General features: G+C 44.8%; 1 protein-coding gene across 1 annotated transcript in view; it reads right to left on the reverse strand.

The window, feature by feature from the left end:
* LOC125943702 (uncharacterized) overlaps nucleotides 1–15,495 on the reverse strand; it is a 100,229-nt gene extending 84,734 nt beyond the window's left edge. Inside the window, exons 1-3 of the mRNA XM_049663171.1 lie at nucleotides 15,118–15,495; nucleotides 14,731–15,024; nucleotides 13,798–14,593 (exon numbers count right to left, since the gene is read on the reverse strand). Coding sequence (XP_049519128.1) covers nucleotides 13,798–14,593; nucleotides 14,731–15,024; nucleotides 15,118–15,346 — 1,319 coding nt within the window. The 5' untranslated portion in view covers nucleotides 15,347–15,495. The remainder of the gene's footprint in view (nucleotides 1–13,797; nucleotides 14,594–14,730; nucleotides 15,025–15,117) is intronic.
* Nucleotides 15,496–25,006: the final 9,511 nt, after the last annotated feature.

A 25,006-nucleotide genomic window follows, 5' to 3' on the forward strand; every position in this document is an offset into this window, starting at 1 on the left:
CTTGATTGCATAATCAATGCACAATAATATCGCTTGAGCTGAAACATAGGCACGATCCAGTCTTGCGTGGCTGTCCCCTTGAAATGAGTGAACTGAGGTGCATCATTATTGGCTAAAACGTCGCCTACATTAAATTATATTCTTCCACCAGTGCTGCTAAATGTAGCGCACTTACATCAAGACCAGGCTGCTTACGGGCTCTGTCTTCCACTTTGCAGACACAGTTGAAGTCTCCCATCATGACTATGCTTCTCTCACACTTCAAGTGACCGTCCACGCTTTCAAAAAAACGCCCTGCGCTCGGCTGTTCTATTTGGCGCGTAAACGCAGATAACACGCCACTTCAGAGTACAAAACAAAAAATCACACATTATAATGCGCCCGCCATCATCACTAAATAGATTTTCAACAGATATACCATTATTATTCCGGAGAAAAAGCGCACAGCCCCCAGCTCTTCCAACAGAATGAGAAACACACACATAATATCTAGTCATGAAAGGTTGCACAAGGCGGTCCGTCCCTTCCTCAGTTTCACTCTTTGTTTCCTGAACAGCAATAATGTCGAGATTCTTTTCGATGAACAAGCGGTTAAGCTGACATTGTTTCCTCCTTGCCGTAAGACCCCGCACGTTGATCGCGTCTACGCATGAGGGTGTTTCAAGGCGTAACTTCATTTCTACATGAAAGAGATCACAATACATTCGCTGCTATTGTCGGCTACGAAAGGTCACTCACATTGCATTCACGTGTCTGCAGTCAGCTTGCACGCTTGACTGGCATTCCATCCACAGTAGAGTAGCTATCTGGGTCAGTTGGTACATACTGAATAGCAAAAACCAGTCAAAAGACAGAGAAGAGACGTGGCACACAACGACCATTCGTTGTGTGTGCCACGTCTCTTCTCTTTCCTTCGTCTTTTGACTGGTTTTTACTATTCAGTATATTCCATCCATAGCTCCGAAGTAGCAGCATTGTCTCCCCCCCCCCCTCCACCGAAACGGACACAAACACACGTACGTACGACGTATGAAGTCGGAGGTGTCCCCGACACCTTTCTGTCCGGCGGTAGGCTCGGCGCCGGTCGAAAGGTAGGCCTCCGGACAGTTATGTCTTCACAGGTGATTCGCTCGCAGTTGAAGTGCTCGACTGTTGCTCCCCGCCGGCACTTTCTTCGTGCGTTCTCTTGGCCGCTGCCGCCGATTTGCTGGTTTCCGTAGTGTCCATGACGCATGCATCATCCTGGGAAGTTGTTACGGAGGGTTTCTTGCCTGCACTTGCTTCGTTTGTTTCAGCATCTCTCGCAGGTGTAAGCGTGCCTGATGTCAATATGGCTTCACTCGCAAACTGATAAAGATCGCGTTTCACCGTCATTACCGCCGAGTCGTTCTTCGAAGGCGGCGACAAAGTTAGTCCAGACGCACTGACAATTTCCTCCGCGTCAACTTCGTCCATATGGTGCTCGTTGACAATTTCCTCATTTTTTGTGGCCCTGCAACGTTTGCGCACGTGCGTACGCACTGATTTTCTTCGTGGTCGAACCCTCGACACACAGAACAACGCGGCACGCGGCACTCACGCCTGATGTGCCCCGTACGGTTGCACCGAAGACATAGGGGAGCACGACCTGGCATTACCACTAGCGCCATTATGCCTGCTATTCGTATCTGATGCGCAAGATCATCAATTGTCAAGCCAGGTTTCAGCTTGAGGAACACGGAACGCATAGACGACCCCTTGTCCATGATGCCTTGTACTCGCCAGCGTTCTTTCTGGATGTCGGAGACTTTCCCTTACGGAACAAACGCCGCATGTACGTCATCGTCGGGCACATTGTGCAGTAACCAGTGGAGCTTTAGCCGCACCTCCCGGTTATGCGGATCCACAACCAAACAGCGTCTTTCCTTGACTTGAACTTCCGCATACTTTAGCATGTTCTTCGTCGCCTCTGCACTCTCAAACGTCACAGCCCAGACGTGGTTCATCTGAAACGCCCCCAAGGCGACCACCTATGGACCAATACTTGCTCAATCCGCCCGTCCGCTCCGCACGCATGCGGACCAGGGTGAAAGGCTGTCCAATCATCTGGACGGGCGGATGCAACTTTGCCATCCGCATTCCTGCTCGTCTCTCATTGGCTGGTACGAGGCGGACGGCGTTGGACGTCATCCCGGCAAACATGGCGCTTGCTCGAAGCGAAGCGAAGCGGTGACGCGAGGCCTATGCTACAGCTGCGTCAGGAACAGTCTATTTTGCTCATTTTTGTGATCCTTACTAGAGTTATCCAGCACACATGGAGATAGTCACCGAAGGCAGCAAACCGGTGTACCCTCCCAGGCCTCATCAGTGCGGGCGATCGCCGACAGAAACAGACGGAGCGAAGGAAGTGCGTTGTGTTTGCGCGAGCGTCGGAAGAAATATTTCAAGCCGTCGACTTCGTGTTTTCTTGTGCCGTGCTTCGCGTGTGCATTGCAAACGAGAAGGCCATCACATACACTTGCGTTCCGAGTACTACACATGTTCAGGGCGTGGCGAAGTGAAAGGTGTCCGATCGGCGCACCCAGCATACGCGACTTGTATGTGTTCTGTGTATGCGGTTCATTGCCGCGAAGTGGTTAACGCCAGTCCTTTCCAACCTTTAGAAGTGATGACAAGATCAGTAGCGATAAGATTTGTTGCCTCGGTATCGCTGTCATTCCTCGTGTGCTATACTGCGTGAGCCGTTTTGCCACCAGCGATGCGCCATGGTGACCGCGACGTTCGAGCTGTGTTGTTGCTGTTACGAAGTGTTCGCAAGATACAAATCGGGATATATATGTGTGGTAGCGGTACTAGGCGTAACAGTGCTCGTTTTATGCGATGTGCGTATACTCAGAAGTGGACTGTGCATAAGTGTTGCCGATCGCGTTTTCTTGTGTAGTACCCCGATAGAGAAGCCCTGTCACACCGCCCTTTCTGCTTCGTACATGTGTCGTTTGTTTCAAAAGTTGTTACTGGACTTTTGAAGATGCTTCTATCGTTGAGGGTAATTTAGGGAACATCATAATAGTTACATACGTCAAGACATACTGCGCTGTCCTGAAATGTGGACGCGCCTGATCACTAATGCTATGAACGAAAATTTCTAGCAGCCTTGATTTTTATCATGTGGGCAGTGTTGTGAAGAGCAGGAATTTCTAGATTGCACGAAGTAAATAGCTTTATATTTTGTGATGCAAGCGGCTTACATACCCAAGAATGTGAACTGCTTGGTTTTTACTGGTGACTAAGCACAGAGTGTGTTTGTGAAGAAACCAGTGGTCTGGTAGATGAATATGGCATGGATGAGAACTGGATACTTCCTTATGAATAAGTACAGATTTACGTTTCCTGACAAAAACAATATGCATATAAAAAATAACAAAACTGAACATAGGTATGGTGATATATTCTGCTAGCAGCCAGCTGAATCGCATGAAAGAAATTTTGCCCAGAGTTCTTCCTCACTGGCTAGCTATGGTCACGTTAGTAATGCAGGCAGAATAAGCTAAACGAAAGTTTGCCGTTACTGTGTGCATCCACCCTATTTCATTCTCTGGTTCGTGTCACATGTTTTGGCACGAGCCTTCAGTTTAACGTGAACAATATTTATCACAAGTACCAGCGTTATCTGACTAAGAAGTGCTATACTTTTTATCCTCTTCTTCATTCTGTCCACAGTCATTACCAAATAATGTGCGTTAAACTGACTTGAGCCTACAAAGTATTTCCATTAGGTGTTCTTCCGGTGCACTTTCATCTAGCTGTAAGTGTACTGCTATCTATCATTCATCATGTAGGATGTTGGACGCTATTAGTGGCAATCTTGGTTATCTTTATTTTGCACAGGCCATCGTTCCACTCATTAACTGAACAGTTTTCAACTGCGCTGCCAGACTGGAAAGAGGAGCCTCACCTCATCATTCTTAAGCATTTTTATGGCGACATTGCATTGCGCCTGAGAATTAAGCAGCTATCACAATAAAAAGGGGGCCTATTGGCTGTCGTGAGAATATCCTGAACAGAAATTTTCACAATTATGTCAGCATTAGTTACGTGATTGAAGACAGCCAATCAGGACGAACTGGTGGCAAAATTTTCCTAGTGACTCTGCCAGCAGAATTTTTGCTCCTTATGTTATATTAGCCGCAATGTTTTGGTCAGTGTGCGGCATTTTTCTTTGACACAAATTTACTACCCAGCCAGATAAGATATTGTCAAATCATCAATTTTAGCGTGATACTCATGGACACTTCCTTTTTTTATTATATGGTATTTAGGAGATGTTGGCGCCTTTAATTGGCGCCGGCTACTCCTTTTCACATAGAGGTATGAAAGAAAAACAAGAAAAAAAGAATGAAACTACACGCATTAAAATTAAATGTCAACTCCAAATCACATTAACACAAAGTCCAGTCACATAAGTGCACTAATACCACACTAATACTGAAAATCAACTCAGAAGCACAGCAACACAAAGTTCAGTCACAAAGGCGCATTAAGTTAAACATAAAATCCAGTCACATAAGTACGCTAATGTCGCACTCAAACTGAAAGTCCACTCAGAAAAAGGGCACACAAAGTTTAGTCACATAGCTGCACTAAAGTAAACACAAAGTCCGGTCACGCAATTATACTAAAATCACGGCTCATAAGATAGTATGGATTCGATTCAAAGGAAACTACATCAACCCAGGTGTCGAATTGACCATAGAGTGAGTTTATCAGTGAAACACTGTTTTCAATAGTTTCCGAGAATATGGCTCGCTTCTAGAAATCTTTGGAGGGTCATTAACGCTCGTCTTTGCAACGAATATGTTGACCAGGGACCTAATATCTTCCTGAGGCTGAAGGGCTGCGGTCTAATGTCTCTAAGTAACGTGCTAAGCGTTGTCTGTGTGTATCGTGTCGCGAACATTCTAACAGAAGATGCTGCACATCCTCATCTGCGTGGCCACAAGTACATTCCGGACTATCAGCTCTTGATATTTTTTGTAGAAAATGTTTTGTGTACGCGGTACCGAGCCGCAGACGGTGAATGAGAGTTTCGAAGGCTCTGGTTGTATTTAATGTTGATGGGATTTTGAATTGAAGTGCAGGGTCAATGTGAAATAAATCTGAAGATTTCGAATTCTGATCAAACCATGTCGCTTTGCAACCACGGACTGAGATCTGTCTTAGTATGTGTCGCAATTCTTGCGTTAGAGGGAGACCGTGTGTGTCGGTATTAATATGTGCTTGTCTAGCAGCCATGTTTGCTGCAACATTCCCAGGGATATTTCAGTGCCCAGGTATTCATTGGAACATTATTGTGCGAGTTTTTTCACTTGCTTTTGTGAGCTCATTTAGTGTCTCATAAACTAACGCCATGTTTTGGGAATTGCTGATGCCACCACGAAGTGACGACAGAGCTGCTTGTGAGTCACAGAGGATGACCCATTGGTTCCCTTTTTCGTTGAATTTATGTATCGTAACACAGACAATATAGCAAAAAGCTCTGCTGTAGTTGATGATGTCGTGTGAGAAAGTTTAAACGTCTGTATTCGGTTACATTCTGGAATGACAAAGGCAGCTGTAGAATAATTTGCTTGACAAGAACCGTCTGTATACGCTTGAATATATCCAGGGTAGCGAAAGTATATCTGGTAAAGCGCCAGTTGTTGGGCTGCTAGCATAAGCATGTCTCGTTTGCGAATAATTCCGTCAACCGAAAGTTCAATTTTTGGGGCGACAAGTCTTTATTTTACACTTCTTTATCATATTCTGGAAATGGTACGCAAGCCCAGCTTAAATTAGCGACATCAGCTTAACGTATGCAAGCAGTTGAGTTGCTGCTTGCGAGAAAAGAAATCATTGCGAAACTAATAGTAATTAGTCGAGTAAAAAACGTATTTGTATTTACGTATTGATTGTGTAAGTTGTGCTGTTCATTTTATGCACACAGTAACACGTAAACACAAATTGTAGGCGTACCTTGCGTTTACATACATGTGTGTGAATAAAACAGCACATCTAATATCAAGCCCTGTCACTACAACTTGACCCCATGAAAGATGCTCTATATGGTACTCAGCTCGTCTTATTTAAATGTTATCACGTGATGCAGTTACATTTCTTACCTGTATGTAAACCACTTTATGAACTGTATCTGCTGCATGTGAGAACGAATATTTTTGGCCAATGACAGTACCTGAGGCAGCAGCTTTTTATCCTTTGCCATCACTTGTTAGAGGGGTCTTGTTGATTATGCCGTCTGAACAACTCGTATAAAGTTCTGTGTTTAGTATACCAGCACTGTAATACTGAACATAGCTACACTACTTTGTACACTAGTGAGAGAATTCTACAGTTCATCGTTCTGTCACATCGTTCTTCAATCATAAATGGTGACTGCATTTGGTGTCATGAGTTCTAGGCTCATTTTCACTTGGGCCTTTTGATGAAGTAAAATATGCATCTTCAACAGTGAATTTAGTGGAAAGCCACCACTGAACCAATATCTCTAAGACAAATTACTGCATGCTATTGGACAATCAGATTGTGTGCCGAAACTATGTATGATACATAACTTCAGCTACACCAATAATCACACAGCTGAAGCTTCTACATATAGTTACGTCATTGATATAGACAGCGGAAGATGTACTTATGCAACTGTCATTCATCACTTAATATGGGAATGACGCAAACCTTCGTGAACTATATGTGAGCTGAAGCTGCTACATATAGTTAAGTCATTGATATAGGCAGAGGAAGATGTTGTACTTATGCAACTGTCACTCATCACTTGAAATGGGAATGACGCAAACCTTCGTGAGCTTATTAAATCGCAACCATATGACAGCACAAGGGGGAACTAAGCTGTACAATAGTGCCACCATCTCAGCTGGTTTGTCATGATGCTCTTGCCTGCTGGTTTCTTTTTTACATTTAATAGCCTTTCTATGTCATGAATTCACAGCTTTCATAACAGTTACTGCAATAATGAAGGCACTGCACACTTACCCCTACTGAAGGAGGTATCTGTACATGTAGAGCAGAGAGAATTTATACAGGTAAAAGTACGTCAAAGTATTTTCACATTAGAAGATATTCCACCGGCAATGAATGCACATTCAGAACATGCAATAAGTGCCATGTGAGGAAAATGGAGACGTGTGGTGCCGAAAACCTGCTTGCCTTTTGAATACTAACGTCAAGAAAAATTCCAGTCTGTACTTATGACTTCTGTGTCGGAGGGTAGAACATCAAAGTAGAGGTGCAAAACTGGTGTTGTATGTAGTAGTCCAATATATACGTGCTACTCAAGTTGCACCAAACACAGCTATCAATGTGCACAGCATTGGACAAGTGAACATGTTCACTTCATGTGTCTGACACATTAAAAATCTCTTGCACTGATCATTCTGAGCTATAAATGTGGAATGCCTGCTGTTTTCAGCTACAAATAGTGCATATTTATACATGCACCACAAAGAGCTGATGTGACAAAAATTGTTTACACCTGAGTGTTATATTGCTTTTCGTGCAGTGCTATTGTGCATTTCATGGTGTCTCAGTTAATACAGTTTCAAATTTACAGATTGCTTCACATGTTTGCAGCTAAAAACCACAGAGAAAACCTCAGGAAACTACTGGTATTATGACTGAGAGGTCACAACACGAGTATTCGTGTGGTGTCCTTCCTGTTCAATGATGTGGTTTTGTACTATAAATGTAAAATGTCACACCAGCAAAGCTGAGCATTCACCCTTACATTTCAAACGCTTTTTTGAATGCTAAGCAGTTATGCTGATGAGCATATTCTGCCAGCAAATCTGCACCACCTTAATTTAAGTGCGATGGAGAGGGTTGTTTGTGCATAGCAAAGCTGTTCTGGCGTGCCTGCAGGAATACAGCAGTGCCTGGTGGCACCGTATAGTTCAGACATAACAGTGAACAACTAGTAAAGAAATTCACTGATACTAAGCTGACCCATATGTAGGAGCATTATATTACCTAAGCCACATGCAAAGTTGCTTTCAGTCTACTGAAAAACCACAGCTTTAATTTGTAATTTTACTGCACACACACAGTGCTGTAATAAAGTCGGTACAATGGTGAGCAATGCAGCAAGGAATGAAAGATTACTTGTGATGTGCGGATTTGAATAGTACATATGAATGCATACCCAATTCACCAGCATTGTTTTCTTCTGGAATAATTTTATGTTTGGTACAGAGGCTGAGCCACTGTGGCCTCCTGACTGCAAATTTCAGTAATCTCTTTCACGGTGCTCATGGGGGTACCATTCATTTGGCTACTTAAATAGTGAATAGATAGATAATGGAGCACGCCAATGTTGTAGTTTTATGCAGAACACTCGCGCATAATTCACAAAGATGAACCAAAAGAACTATTCGTTGGTTTGTTATGAAAATAAAAAAATGGCAATAAGTGGTTCCTCATTTTTGGTGTGGGCCTGTCTTCCGCCATATGAGCCTTCATTTCATTGCCATGTGTATGTTAGAGCAGCTACTAATTAAGAAAGACAAAAACAAAACCACTTACTACATCAACCTTTTCACACTACGAGCGATCACTGAGATCACTGTGAAGCTAAGTCACTTAATAATCTTGGTTTGCTGTCAAACAAAATACAGGTACTGGCCAGCTGTTACGGTATGTATTTTTTCATTTTCCTAAAATCTGGCTGTGCATCAGCTAGCTAGGTTGTTAATGCATAAATACATAGACAACGTGTAGCTCATGCCCAACTCACTAATATAACCCGAGTAGAGCTTACAACAGTTCATTTATCATGTGCATCCTGTGTGAACTTATTTTTCATATATAGAGTGATTGAAATCGGGCACACATGTACGATGCTGACAGTATGAAATGGTCTCAAGTCTATCATCTTTGTTTGCTGCCATGGCTGAGAGAGGGAGCGCGCCTATTATTGCACAGCTTAATTTTTTGTTAACTTTGGTAATCTGTTTTACATTGTGTAAATGCTGAATTAGGTAAAATTGCAGTATAATAGGTAATGAAAAGGCGGATGAGCTAGCCCACAAAGGACATGATCACATAAAATTTATAAAAGTGTTCTTCACTAAAAGTGAGGCTTCAGCTATGGCGAAGCGATATGTACTCAATGAACGGCGTAGAAGATGGTCTTCAACTTCAGGGAATTGCAAGTTTTTGTTCAACATCAACACATAACTCCAGTCAAGGCTACCATAATGTCTACCACGGCATCTGGAGACCCTGTTTCACCTGATTCGACTGAATGTTGCATACATGAACAGTCTTCTTTTTCGCACTGGCCAGAGCACAAATCCGTATTGTGACAACTGTGGCACCGTGCAATCTCTAGAGCACATTTTGCTTGAGTGCCCAGATGAGCGACATCGATATAAAATGAACATGGAAAAGCGCGACCAAGGCCCCTTGACATTGACATGGATGTTGGGTTCCTGGCCTTGCCCATCAAAACAGCACAAAGCACTGGACTTATTCTTTAAATGTATTGAAGTTTGCTGTCTAAACTAAGACTCACGCACATCGTCTCATCAAGACTGTGATCTTACTTTCTTTTTCATTCGCCGTCCTGCCTTCATCACCTCAAACACTTACTGTACTGCTGATAGCATGACACGAGCTCCATTTTTTATTTTTCTTCTGCTTACCCTTTTCTTGGGCCTTACTTCTCCTTCGTCCCATTCGCTGCAGAGTAGCATGTAGGCGAAAATATGCTTTCTAAAAAAATTAAATTATGGGGTTTTACGTGCCAAAACCAGTTCAGATTATGAGGCACGCCGTAGTGGGGGACTCCGGAAATTTGGACCACCTGGGGTTCTTTAACGTGCACCTAAATCTAAGTACACGGGTGTTTTCGCATTTCGCCCCCATCGAAATGCGGCCGCCGTGGCCGGGTTAAAAATATGCTTTCTGAATACTCTGCATTTTCAATAAAGAGCTTTCTCTCTCTCTCGCTTTAAATAGTAAAGGGGCAACAGATGGCCACCCAGACTGACAGCAAAGAATGTAATTGTTTGATTTCACTCGAAATAAGTTGTCTTATCAGAAATATAAATTATTATTTGCTTTCAAATAAATATTTTGCTTGAAAACATATCATGAGTATGTGTCTGCATAAGGTGACCACTATACGTACATATTCCTTTTATGCCAGTCATAATGAATTGTACACTTGCTGCTTAACCATCAATCCCTTGCTGCGTCAAGTTAAGCACTTATGCACAACCTTTTTACGCACGGTGAGAACTTCATTCATGAGTGAGCGCATCTTCTAAGGTTTTATTTTGTTTGGAAAGCTTACAAGCAGCAAGTATTCAATTTCTAAGAAGCACGTTTCACGCCGCACTTCTTTGGTGGTTTTATGTATGCAAAAAAAGAAAAGGCATTTCATGCGTCGAAGTGCTTTAAGCACACTCTTAAAATTGGTAGAGTGAAAAAAAGCATGAACAAGCAAATGCAAGCGTATCAGCAAGGTGTACTCGAAGCGTCACACGCGTGCTGAATAGTAAAGAGGGCTGTCTTGTCGACCTACGGAGCTGTATTCCGCGACAGTTGTGCTTGCGTTCCGTGTTCTTGCAAACTGTCACTAGCACTACAGAAACGGCGCCATCGCATCGAACACGGGGATTTCGGCCGAATCGCTCGGCGATACTTTCGCTTTCGCGTATAGTACGTAGAACACGTCACGTTGAATGATTCGAGAGGTTTTGCTCAATCAGCCAAAGCAGCGCGCACTGAGTACCGTCTTGGAATACATGGCGTGCACGTGACGTCACGTCCGCCCGCGCCGTTGCGTCCGCGCCATGCCGGAGCACCGCGCGCGCCGCCTTCGCATCTGATCGCGTGCGCTTATGTTGCGGTCTCACTGTGTTTTCTAAGCGTATTTCACCGCTCCTCGCAAGAAATGCCACCTGTTTACAGTAGGCCTGCGTTTAACGAGGCATATTACGCAGAACTGATGGGGTCGGCGCGTGCACGAAATCAAGAAAAAGTGAAACTGTGCGACGATGTGGACCCGTACACGTTGCGACCGGGTGCGGATACGACGATGGGCGTTAGCGCTTTCCCCGAGGTCTCGCACGGAGACATTGTAAACTACCTAGTTTTCTCCTCAAGCTTCGCGACACTGGTGGAAATGAAGGCTTATAAATCGCTTGAATCCCACAACTACTTCACAAGCGTTTGGGTGAAAACACTGTCGGCGAAGCGGCTGCAAGGAGAAAGGGTGCTCCTACTAGGACAGGTAAGCTGCAGCCCCCGTTTTCCATGCCGCATTTTGTTTATAACATTCAGAGGCATTCCCTGGTCAGTCAGTGGTGCGTGCAGGAGACACGCAAGATTGTAGCTTGGTGCAGAGAAGAAACGAACTGATACTGTTCATTTAACAATCACGCAAAAGCGGAGTTTATGTGCTAGGGTCTGAAAATTTTCAAACAGCATATGCAGCTTGCGCGAGTGTTTTGTGGCTGGGAGATTGATGTGCGTACTTTCCATACTTTATTTGGATCGATATTTCTGCATTGTTTACATCATTCATGTTTTATTTCAACAGTTACATTTTTTCTTGATTGGTTTACAGGGAAGAGTGCACATGTAGTGTGTGTGCTTGCCATGCGTTTTTTTTATATCTTTGCATTGTGTACATGATGCATGTTTTGATCTCAACAGTTTAATTTTCCCTTGATTGCCCTTTGCAGGTGAACCACTCACAACGATTGGGTGAACGTCCACTCAAAGTGTGGATTCTCTGTAAGGACAGTGGTACCGTGTTGACTGCACACTATACCTGCATGGCAGGTGTGGGAGAAGCTTGCTCACACGTCGGTGCCTGTTTGTTTGCTGTTGACACAGGCGTGAGGATGAGGAACTCAATTAGCTGCACTAAAAAAACATTTGGCTCCCTACCTATGTGGAAAAATTTAATTCAAAAAATTGAAAGAGATTGATTTTGCATCTGCCAAAGGAAAAAAAACGGCAACTTGATGATAGGATTGAGAGCACTCCGAGAAACAAGAAAGTTATAAAACAGAGATTTCATGTGCCACCAGCCTCACAAGCAGAGATGGAACACCTATGCAGTGTCTTCATAAGAAGTAGTGTTGTTCCTGCGATTTTTTTCCATGCTGCCTGGCCATTCCACTGCCTTCAAGAAACCACTGCCCAAACAGCAAGCACACCTACGAAATTTATATACGGATGATGCTTTGGCAGATGGACTCGACACCCTCGTTGACAAGGCCAGAGAGTTTTTGAGCACACTTCATGTCACTGACGAAACAGTGAAGTTGATTGAATCTAAAACAAAAAAACAGAACATTTCACCTGACTGGTACCTTTACCGCGCTGGTAGAGTGATAGCATCTGTAATGAAAAGAGTCTGCCAAACAGCTCTGGATAATTCTAGCCTGTCGGTACTGAAATTGATATGTTACCCAGAAAAATCGCTAAAGACTCCTGCCATTGCATGGGGTTTGGAGCATTAACTTGGAGCATGCATTTCTGCCTGCATGGAAGACCTATGAAGATCATCACAAGCAAAAGCACGATGCTTTCAAGTGTTCGAGATCTGGTCTTCACCTCAGTGCTTCGTATCCATTTGCTGGAGCAACACCAGAGGCACTGATTTCATGCTCATGCTGTGGCAGAGGTGTAGCCGAAGTGAAATGCCCCTATTTGCTGTGCAATGCCACCTCATTTACTGAGCCTAGGTCATGTTTGACAGACGTTAATGGAACTCTGCAGCTTCCTAAGCAACACGACTATTATTACCAAGTTCAAGCCCAGATGACTATATGCAAAGTTGACTATTGCGACTTCATTGTCTGGGCTCCAAACCTCTTCCATGTGAAAAGAATTAAAAGAGACGAACATTTCTGCAATCAGATGCTTGCAACTGCAAGGGATTTTTCTTAAGAGCAATTCTTCCTGAGCTCTTCAGCAAGTTTTTCACACGGCATCAGAGAACTCCAGAAAATGCATTGCCACCAACAAACGTTTACAGCTTCTGTCAAGGACCCGAGACGGGGAAGATGACTGCGTGTGACAACCCATCGTGCACATTTAAATGGTTTCATTTTTCGTGTGTTCGAATCACACCGGCACCAAAGGCAAAGAAGTCGCATTGTCCACAATGCAAGCAAGACAAAGAGAACTAGTTCGCTTGACATTCATGTGTTATTCTGTTGGACTGATCTGTAAATACCCAGCAATAAATTCAATTCGTAAATAAAGAAACGTACAAGCTCCAAAACAAGCGTGTTTTATTTACTGAGGCATTCTGCTATCTGTTCGACAAACAGCAAGGCACTTGTGAGATTGTAGCATTAGATAATAATGTAGCCACATTTCTTTATTCATAACAAATGTTCCACCTCCGGCATACGTGTTGCTAGAAGTGAAATTAATGTTTAAATTAAAAAAACTGCATGAAAACAAACGACAATAGTATTCGATAGTATAATACGGGCAAAGGCTTGTGAAAGCATTACACACTAATGAAGCTCTGGGGAATGTGAAGTCACTTCACCATTGGCTTCCCTTAGCTCTGCAACAATTGATGGACACAGATTAGATAAAGCACAACATACAGTGACAATTTTATCCAGTGGCGGCCTATCATCACCTTCTCGGCGGGCAACATACTCAATGGGGAGAGGGCCTTTCAAGATGGTAAACTTATTCCTTATGAGCCCAATCACTCGCTCCACACGAATACGCACGTTAGTACACTTTCTAGGGCTCAAGACTTCTGCCGACAGTTGTTTTTTGCCTTTTGTGTACGCTGGAACATGCAAACGCGCGCAAAAGAAGCCAACACTCTCAGAGATATTGAAGCCTCTGTCAGCAAGCACAACATCACCAGGATGCAGATTATCGAGAATGCCACAATGTTCTCTGATATGCTTATCACTGCAGCGCCCTCCACAACCTTCTGAGATGAAGGTGACAACACCTTGAGGAGCAGTGCCAATGAGAAACTTAGCAGTTTTACTCTGCTTGTATTGCAACCATGTCTCACTTCTAGCCTCATACGATGATGGCCGCTCTATTTTTATTTCAAAACAGTCAATTACTGTGGCCACATTTGCACCAAATGAATCAAAAAAAGCTTGTGGTATGGTCTGCTGCAGTGAGACTCGGTCTGGCCATGAAATGTATGGCTTCAATCGACAATCTGCAACATAAAGCCACTTATCAAAAATGCGCGACACTGTAGCCTCTGAAACTCCAAATCTAAAGCCAAGGTCAGTGTCGTGCAAATTCAGCTTCATCTTCATTATAAACAGAATAAACCCTCGAAATTTTGATAGACTGTTGTTCACACCGTGTGGGACATAGCACTCCAGAACTTTAAATATGCCATACAGAATATCAAAGTTTGCCATCGCTGTGTAGTAGACGACCTTGGCTTTACTCTCTCTGAACGCTGCTTCAGTCCATTCCAGTTGGTGAATCTGAGCACGCAGGGCAGACAAGTTATCATTTAGTGCAGTGCACTGTTGCTCTAATGCTGCAATGTCTGTCATGGTCATCTCTGCCTGTACAGCAGCTCCTGAAATTGACCATGCAAACCTAGGGATCAAAGCAGAGTGGTTCACCAGCATGCAGACATTTCATAACAGCGATGTGAACAAACCAATAAAAATTCATATGAACGAGAACGAACAAATGACCAATGAATATACTGACCTGATTCATTTTCGGCAGCCTGGCCTTCACATTCGGCTCGCGGCAGTGACGGGCTGTCTGCGTATGTGCGGTCGTCGTCACCGTCGTCGTAGCGGTTTTCGGTTGGCGTTGCGCCGACTCCAAAAGCTCTTGCCGGTGCAGCGGTCACCGCGTCGACCTCGGGAGTCGTTCGTTTGAACCGTCGCTTTGCAGCACGCTCGTAGCGCGCAGTGCCTTCATTATTTGCTTTGTAGCCTAGCAAAAGCGTTGGCGCCCAGTCCGGGTTCGTTTCTTCACAGAGCTTGGACGGTCTCCCTACAAATGCAAACAAATGTGATTCTAGCGCAGCGTTAAGTGCGCCTTATGTAATATTGCGCAGGCTTACCATAGAATAAAGAACCAACTTACCTGCTACGAAGTGGGCGCCGCACACTCGAATGTTTGGGAGATCGCCCTTGAGATCAGCACGCTTGATACGCGCAAGCCACAGGCTGCGCCGCTTCGAGCTAAGTGCTTTCGTTCGTTCGTCTTGCCATTCCACAACCTTCGGAAGCCGAAAAAGGTTCGTGTTTGCCGAGTCCTTCCTCGAGCTGCTTTTACTGCGGTTGCAACACCCAACAACTGCGCAAATAGCCATTGCACAACAGTGCCATTCGCATGCGACTAACAGCGCGGTGCCACAGAACACCCATACAAACTTGTGGAGCCATATGGTGGTGCTCCGGGTGCTCCGATATGGCGGAAACCTAACCCAGCGTTGGCGGAAGTGACGTCAGTGCAAGCCATGTATAGGAGGACCTATCTTCGTCAAAGGCGGCCTCGTCATCCTCGGCGGGTTAGTTTTAAAGGGTTAGTGGAGTGACGTCACGTCGATGTCCGCTGTGGCTGGCTGTGAAGGGAGAGACTGAAAAGAAAATGAGCGCCGGTGCTTGACTGGCTAGGCGCGGTTTCTAAGACGAGGGGACAAGAGCGGGAGAGCGAGAAAGTGGCAAAAAAATTATAAAAAAGAAAAAAAAACCGTCAGAGGGGGTTGGGGGAGTGAGAGGCGAGTGAGCGTTCGGAGTAGTCGTGGTCGGCGTGCGTTTGGGGTCCCTGAAGAGCCGGTCAGTGTGCAGGTCACAATACGAGTTGAAAGCATGACTTGAGTAGCGTAGCATCAAGGCATCGGGTAATTTTGTGGTTGACAGGGAGCAGCTTGGTCCGTCAAGGGCGTTAACCTCACTAGTTCGCCCTAGGCGTCGTCGCGGCGGTATACAGAATTGGCGAGACCTTGTGTGGTCAAGGCGCCGGAAAAGGTATCCTGGCGTCCGGGATTTTGGACTGTCTCGGTTTGGATCTTGTGTGGAGAAAAAAAAAAACGTGCGTTTGAGAAAAAAAAACGGCGCAGGAGGGTGACAGTGTAGAAAAAATATAATTAGAGATTTAAACATGGGGGGGGGGGGGGGGGGAGACCCCTTATGAAAATGGCCACGACCTTTATGTTTCCTGTCTGTTTCCTTCTTGTGCCCTATGTGACCTTTATGTTTCCTTGCCCTTTATGTGACCTCGAGGAAACATACTTCGTGTGTACCGCATGTTTACTCAGTCTTTCGTACGACTCGAGGAAGCAAACTGAATCTTTCCTGTAGGATGTGTCCTTTGTGTTTACGGCAGAATGTTACCTGTGTGTGCACTCTATGTTACCTGGCTGTGCACTCCCTCTAGTGCACATCGAGGTAACATAGAGTGCACACAGTAATTATCTGAACTTAACACATGCTACGGCTAGAACTATTATTTTATTATTATTAGAACCATTATTTTTCCTGGTGTATCCAGGAAAAATAATGGAGGGGGGGGGGCTCTGTTTTTTCGGCCCTCGACTTCGTGAAGCTACCTTTCCTTTTCTGCTCTACGCAAATTACACGCTGAAATTCGCTCACTCACAAATTCAAAACGTGCGGTCGCTGCTAAACGATGCCTGTCTTTTCAAAACTGCGTGTGATTGCTGTGTTGACATTCGCAGGGGTATAAGTAGGGCAGCGCGGATCCTGTAAATGCTTGCGTGGGCGCGCAACTGAATAATTTTTAATTGTCAGTTGGCTGAGTCGTTAAAGATGTGTACGGAGCATGGCCATATTTGTTTGTTTACGCGTGCATGCAAGCAGTACGCCTGTTTCACTTCGACCGAAGCTCCAGCTGCCGCAGCAAGCAAGCCATCCGCACGTTTTGTCGTCTTTATTCCTTACGCTACGAGGAAATATGGTTCCACCGATTCAAGATGAGGTCACATATTCTCTAAAACACGACACTTGGCGCCATAAGAAGCGTGTATATGGGCGGTGATCACGAATTTGTCATCGGTGGTTGTCGTAGCAGCCGAAGGCCGTCCGCCATTGCAAGCAGACGGAGCAGAGGTGCACGGGCTGAGCGCTGATTGGCTCATGTCCGCCAGCAATAGTTAGCGCATGGTTCGCCTAAAATTGCTGTATATGCGTTATAAGAAAGACTGCACACCCAAGCACTTTGAACTTAATAAATTCTGTTTAAATACCGGCCTTCTTTCCAGCTACAACTTCCTCCGCGCAACAAAATTAAATCTCGAAGGCCGTGCTTTTGCAAACTACATTTTCTAGAAGCGAATGTAGATCTCGGAGGCTACGTTCACTTGTTTACCGCAGTGTGGCGCTGCTGCAGTGTGGCGCTGCTGCAGTGTGACGTCCATGCCCGGTAAAATTACTGGGTGTTATATTGAGCTGGGCCCGCTGGGCCACGTGTGTGCAAGAGTGCTCGTTGCAGCAAGGCGGTAATTTAATCATGTTTTGGAAGTGTCTCGACAAACTGTGGTCCTTGTCGTGTGTATTAATCATCATGAAACCTCTGGACTTGTGTAATGATATCATTTCGTCGTATGTTTCGTGTGAAACGCCAGTGTCTAGAGTCTACTACAGCGCCCATCCGAGCTTCCTTTGTTCTCGCCAGTACGGGTTCTCTCGTGAAAAACGTGGTGCCGTGGCTTCGAATCATGGTCTGTGGAAGAAATTGTTGAAAGTTGTGCTTTCGTGTGCTGGAGTTCATCGGCAATTAGACAGTGTTTGCTCCAGAAAGAGCGTCGGCACCGAAGTGCCTTCGAGACAAGAAGCGTTTGATGACTTCACATCTTGAAAGGTAAGCAAGTCTCGCGCTTGCGCGCATTCTTGTCGCTTATACAGGGTGTTTCAGTTAACTTGGGACAAACATTAATACTATGCTAATGTTACGTAGCTTGACAGAGCCAAGGTAATGTTGCTTGCCGTCGCTTGGAGATACTTCGATTATTTTTTGCATTCCGCCTCATTAGATAATTAGTCTTAATTAATGAACTTCTCAATTATTACTATTAGACTGAAAGTGTCAATGAAAAAGTTGTAGAGCGATATGAGAAACTCGATACAGATTTCTTTTACTCCGTAAGTCTTACATAAAAGTGTTTTTCTGAGCGTGAAAGATGCCCGCGAATACCCGCAAAGCGCGTTGAGCGGCCAGTCGCACGGCAATTTTGCATGTATTCGCGGGCTTCTTTTACGCTCGGCGAAAAGGAGAAAAAAAAAAACTTTCGAGCAGATAGCAAAAAACACGCTCGGGCAGATAGTAACAGCGCAGTCTGTTTAAAATAATTAGTTTAAAGCTTCAGTGTTGACATTGCCATACCTAGCACATCACCAAAACAACTGCATTTAATGTTTGTATAATACGATGATTTCCTTTTTATTTATTACAGCTTTATAATCCCCTTTTCAAGTGACGTTTTATAACTCCTGTGAGTGTTTCCTGTTAGTAGGTTGTACTCCCTTAGCCGCACGCTTTTATGCTTCCCCGTGTGCTAGGAGGTCAGGGCTCCTCAAGCTGTTCTCACAGCTTTTACCTGTCCTCGTAACTTTTTCTTGCTGCGGAATAAAATTCAATTCAATCGTTTTCATTTCTGCATGTTTCTTAGCTGTGTGCATACAGGCCAAACTGGTCTTGGATATATGAAATTTACTGCATAAGTGAAAACGCTTGGCCTTTTATTTTTCAGGTGTCTTGTGAGCTCTCATCCAAGCACCCCATTCCAAAGGTCTGCTGTGAGCCGATGTGGCATATGGAAGTAACATGCAGATAGTTCAATAAACTACTTGTAGTTTCAGAGAAACCTTTGCAAAGTATTGTCGACACTTTCTTTTGAAAAGTGCAAGCACTTATCCAACGTGACATCTCTGCATCCGAACATTACACTTTACATTTGTGACAAAAACATCTAGAACAGCGACACTGCATGCTGTGAGGAAAGTACAAGTTGTACTGCAAGTGTTATACTAAAATTATTATTATAGAACAATATTGTGTGAATGTCTGTGCCCTAGCAGAGTTCCAATCAGTATGCTTATAATAAACCATATATGCTTATCTTTAAAACTCACACAATGTGCATAAATATAAAATGGGCACAGAGAACTCATCTATGCATGTCTACAGAAAATGCAGGATACAGGATCTTTTCAGTAGGGCCACATGAAGGGTGCATAAAGGTGGGAGTCATGAAGGAAACATAAAAGCAGTGGCCAAATTTCAGCATCTAGAATACATAAAGTACGGTAACATGAAGGATACATAAAGGACGGACACACGAAGGAAACATAAAAGCAGTGGCCAAATTTCAACATCTAGGATACATAAAGTACGGTAACATGAAGGATACATGAAGGAAACATAAAAGCAGTGGCCAAATTTCAACACGCAGGAAACATAAAGGATGTTTCCTCATGTGACCCCTAGGAAACATACAGTAATCATAAAGGACATAACCATTTTCATAAGGGACAGGTGTACCTGGAAAAGCGCTCGTATGGTAACCATACGAGCGCTTTTGCAGGTACACCTGTCTCCCCTCCCCCCCCCCCCATGTTTAAATCTCTAATTATATTTTTTCTACACTGTCACCCTCCTGCGCCGTTTTTTTTTTTCTCAAACGCACGTTTTTTTTTTCTCCACACAAGATCCAAACCGAGACAGTCCAAAATCCCAGACGCCAGGATACCTTTTTCGGCGCCTTGACCACACAAGGTCTCGCCAATTCTGTATACCGCCGCGACGACGCCTAGGGCGAACTAGTGAGGCTAACGCCCTTGACGGACCAAGCTGCTCCCTGACAACCACAAAATTACCCGATGCCTTGATGCTACGCTACTCAAGTCATGCTTTCAACTCGTATTGTGACCTGCACACTGACCGACACTTCAGGGACCCCAAACGCACGCCGACCACGACTACTCCGAACGCTCACTCGCCTCTCGCTCCCCCAACCCCCTCTGACGGTTTTTTTTTTCTTTTTTATAATTTTTTTTGCCACTTTCTCGCTCTCCCGCTCTTGTCCCCTCGTCTTAGAAACCGCGCCTAGCCAGTCAAGCGCCGGCGCTCATTTTATTTTCTGTCTCTCCCTTCACAGCCAGCCACAGCGGACATCGACGTGACGTCACTCCACTAACCCTTTAAACCTAACCCGCCGAGGATGACGAGGCCGCCTTTGACGAAGATAGGTCCTCCTATCGAAACGTTGGCCAGCCTTTCTTAAGCACCTTATCCCTGTTTATAATCCTTATCCTCGTATGCCAGTGTAAGGAAGGCCCGGATTTTCTACAAGGGCAAACTTTTGTTTACCAGACGAAAGAAAGTCGTCAAGCAGCGGGGCCCTTCGTCTTTCCTCCTGGACGATGGGATGACATGGCATGCAGCCCGGTTATGCAAAGTAACGGAGCCTGGCGCTAAGTGCGTTTGCCTTCAGCCTTGTGTCATTTGGGTGCCTGCTGGTCTTTGCGTGAACGGCCCTTACCTGGCCCGCCCACTGTGCCTGTGCAGCTGCGCGCTGCGTGTCTGAATGTCGCGTTCAGGCGCCGAGAACAAGCTGCCACTTGTTCGGTTATGAAACAATAAGAGTAGTCTCGAGTCTTTTCCTGGCATTGACATTTACGTTTTGGTATGCATTTATGTATCCTTTGTCTGGTCACCAGGGCATCCTATAGGGTGTCCCAACTATCATACACCAAGATGTAAAAATATGCAAATGCCACGTAGCTGGACAGAACCTAGGTAATGTTGTTTGCCGTTGCTTGGAGATACTCAGAATTTTTTTTCACTCGGCAGTTCGGAAAACTGCGGCCAAACCTCTGGCATTTGCACAGCAACGGAGGGGATTCGGGATATAGGGCCTGACTCGGATCCGTTCCGACGTGGCAGGACAAAAGTACTTAATTAGCCAGGTCAGGCAGGCGGCAGAGGCCAGTGGGGCCCTGGACTCAGGGGCTCCGACCACCGCTACCTAAAATATTTTCCCGCCAAATAAAGTTTGTATATATATATATATATATAGCCTGTCTCGATAATCTCGAGAAGAACACTTGAGCCGAATGTTAGGATTAGATGATTATCTCTTTAGCATCACGCCTCATCTTCATTCTTTTCACATTGATGACATTCTAGTCACTCCATCCCTACAAAAGTTCAGTCTCAGTGAGCTCCATTAGATCATCATCGGAGATGACACCACGAATTGTGTTCATAGAACGGTGTGGGGTGACACTCACTGGAATGACCCCGAAAGACACAAGATCACCGCTTGCCAACTTGGAGACTTTGTAACCTGGGCCAAAAACTTCCGTCAGTGATTTCGCAACCAAGAACGGGGAGATGATTCTCGCTGACTTTTCTGTTTTCTCAGAGTGTATCCCTTACGTGAAATCGTGGAAATTTATCTACTCTGTGGCCAAAAGACTGGAAAACTTCGGTGCGCCCTCGTTTATCAGGGCGATCAGGGATCAGGGCGATCAGGGAGTCGGGGAAACTACGAAAAGGCCATAAAGGTAACAATGATTTCGGTAACTATGCCAGCCGCCCACCACCGAGCCAAACAAGGGGACGCTCCGAGACCCGAAGGAGACGCAGACGCCAGCTGTACAAAGCCAATATAACCTCATATAATAGACCCAAGGTTGGATAAACTACACCAGGTTAACCCTTGCTGCCTGGAAGGTTGGAAGTAAAATCAAGTGAAGAGAAGACAGGAGAGATTTAAAGTGAGAGAGAAAGACAAAGGTTGGAGGGAGAGAGAAACAGGAAAAGGCAACTACCGATTTCCCCCGGGTGGGTCTGTCAGGGGGTGCCGTCTACGTGAAGTGAAGGCCAAAGAGGTGTGTTGCCTCCACCGGGGGTCCATAAAGGTCCAAACACCCAGCTTCGGCTAAACCTCCAGGATCTCCTTTTCCCCGGACACGGCTAAGCCACGTACGGTTAAACGCGGGAGAGGCCAACCCTCATGTGCTCGGGTCCGTGGTGTCGCAGCACACCAAACGCCTGCTGACGCAGACGCCCCTGCGGGGGTTTTCTAGCCCAGTGACCGCATTCTAAATCTCCTGTAAATATAATTTCAACCTTTTTCCCCGTAACCATCATCATCAGCAGCCTATATTTACGTCAACTGCAAGACGGAGGTCTCTCCCTGCGATCTCCAATTACTCCTATGTTCTGCTAGCTGATTCCAATTTGCGCCTGCAAATTTCCTAACTTCATCACCCCACCTAGTTTTCTCCCGTCCTCGACTGCGCTTCCCTTCTCTTGGTATCCATTCTGTAACCCTAATGGTCCATCGGTTATTCATCCTACGCATTACTTGGCCTGCCCAGCTCCATTTCTTCCTCTTAATGCCAACTAGCATATCGGCTATCCCCGTTTGCTCTCTGATCCAGACCGCCCTCTTCCTGTCTCTTAACGTTAGGCCTAACATTTCTCGTTCCATCGCCATTTGTGCGGTCCGTAACTTATTCTCGAGATTCTTTGTTAACCTCCAAGTTTCTGCCCCATATGTTAGCACCGGTAGAATGCATTGATTGTACACTTTTCTTTTCGGCGACAGTGGTAAGCTCCTAGTCAGGATTTGGCAACGCCTACCGTATGCACTCCGACGCAACTTTATTCTTCTGTAATCTGCCAATTTCCTTCTCGTGATCAGTGTCCCCTGTGAGTAATTGACCTGATAAACTTACTCCTTTACAGACTCAAGAGGCTTACTGGCGATCCTGAATTCGTGTTCCCTTGCCAGGCTATTGAACATTATCTTTGTCTTCTGCATAATAATCTTCAACCCCACTCTTACGCTTTCTCGGTCAAGGTCCTGCATCATTTGTTGTAATTTGTCCCCATTGTTGATGAGCAGGACAATGTCATCTGCAAACCGAAGTTTGCTGAGATTCCAGAAGATCCAGAGGCGTTTCAGGCGACTTTGATACTGACTCCTGCGCCTTCCTAGTGTAAGATCTTGAATAATTCGTCTAAGCATGCAGTGAATAGCATTGGAGAGAATGGGTCTCCTTGCCTAACCCCTTTCTTGATACGTAACTTTCTACTAGTGGAGAACCGAAGGTAGCTGTGGAATCCTTGTAGCTATTCGCCAAGATATTCACGTATGCCTCCTGTACTCCTTGATAACGCAATGCAGCTATGACTGCTGGTATCTCTATTGAATCAAATGCCTTTTCATAATCTATGAAAGCCATGTAGAGAGGTTGATTGTACTAGCTTTAGTTTAGAATTTAAAAAATAGGAATCATGCCACCAGACCTCTACAAGGCCTGGTGGCAACGGAACTTTACCGTCGGTAAATCGGTGTTCACATCTATCCTTAAAAAAAGAAAAGAAAAAAAAAGAAAGAGAGCAAACTTCAGCGATTCATGTGGCAGTAGACTCATTTACCAAGACAACAGGATTCTTCCACTACCGCGTTACATCGACGTACCGCTTTTCATCAATCTATAGAATTTCATGGCGCTTTTTGGCCATATCTGGCCCTTGCGCCATGAAACACTATACATAATCATCATCGTGATTAGCATTCTCCCCCATTTAAGAGCACATCTTATTTCTTTGTTTCGGTTGCCTGCTTCTTGCTCAAATAATTGCGCTCACCTGCCACCAGAAACTGCACAAGGATCCAGAGGTTATAGGGCGCTGGTCCCCTTAAAGGGGAAGGGTGTAGTCGTTTAAAATCTTATAATATAAAGCAAGAATTAAAACATAATATTTGAAAGGTAATTATAACTGCCCCACAGTACAGAAATAATAATTTGGATTAGATGAGTTCTTTGTGATGTACTTCCATTCTGCATGACATAATAAATAATGTCGCGGAATTCAATCGAATTACACGGACCGACATCATCTGTCTCAGACCCACTGTCTAAGTAGGCTATATTAAATTAAAATCATTCGCTCGCAAGAACGTTTTATTCACCTTTGCTCGGCTAAAGGCTTATCCTAGTCTTTCCTTTTTCAAGGTGGTTCAAGATGTTACTATTTAAATACGTTTTATTCATATATTAATCTAGGTGCATCATGTTAGTTTTTTTCTTTCTTTTGAGTAAAACAGCTACATTTCTTTGTTTCCCTCGCTCAGAAGGACAACGTCCAAAAATCTGCCCGACGTAACCGGTGCGTGGCATTTGGATGACCTTTAAACTTAAGTCTCCCTACGTCATCTTTAAAAATACTTTTTTTGTGTAAATCAATACTTAGGCTGCACGTGAGAATGCAGTTGCTGTGTCAAAGGCTTCATAATTGTAAGTATCGGTGATTCGGTTTGAAGATTTCACCTGGTAGCTTCATGTAGACCCTTAGTTAGGCCAGAAATTCTACTGGAACTGACGAAACGTGGGAAATTCCGCCTATGACATTTCGAAGATTTCGTTTTCTCTTCACATTTGCAGTACTACAAGCTAGGGGACCTGGTACATTTTAATACCGCGAGCTACTGGGTAAACAGCGTGGTATTTTCACTCTGACGTCGCTGTTGGCGTTGACGTTGTGGACGCTTTCGACGTCATGTCGCCCCTTCCCCCGCCTCACACAGCCCGTTGCGTTATCCTCGGCGCAGCTTTTATTGTGGTTATGTATAGTACATTGTTTGAGGCTCATCACCATTATCATGCACTCCTCCTACGTGCGGTCGATGCTGCTTTCACGAGCATGACAACGAACAATCGCATGCAAACACACCTCCATCTGGTCAACAACACTTTCGATGCGATGCCACTTAATGCCAATCCAGGTCCACCCACTACAGCACTGCTCGCTCCTGACTCCGAAATACGTATACAGTTGACACTGCTCTCAGTGTCTTATGAGCGCGAAACCTTGCACTATTTGGCCAGCACTGTTGACCAGCGCGTTCTCAAGGAGGTCGCCGACTCATTTCTGTTCTTGTAAGAAAAACGTAGCCTAGATTACATTCTCACTGCGAGTGGGAAAGCAATTC

Source organism: Dermacentor silvarum, chromosome 1 (genome assembly GCF_013339745.2).
Source record: "Dermacentor silvarum isolate Dsil-2018 chromosome 1, BIME_Dsil_1.4, whole genome shotgun sequence".
NCBI lineage: Eukaryota > Metazoa > Arthropoda > Arachnida > Ixodida > Ixodidae > Dermacentor > Dermacentor silvarum.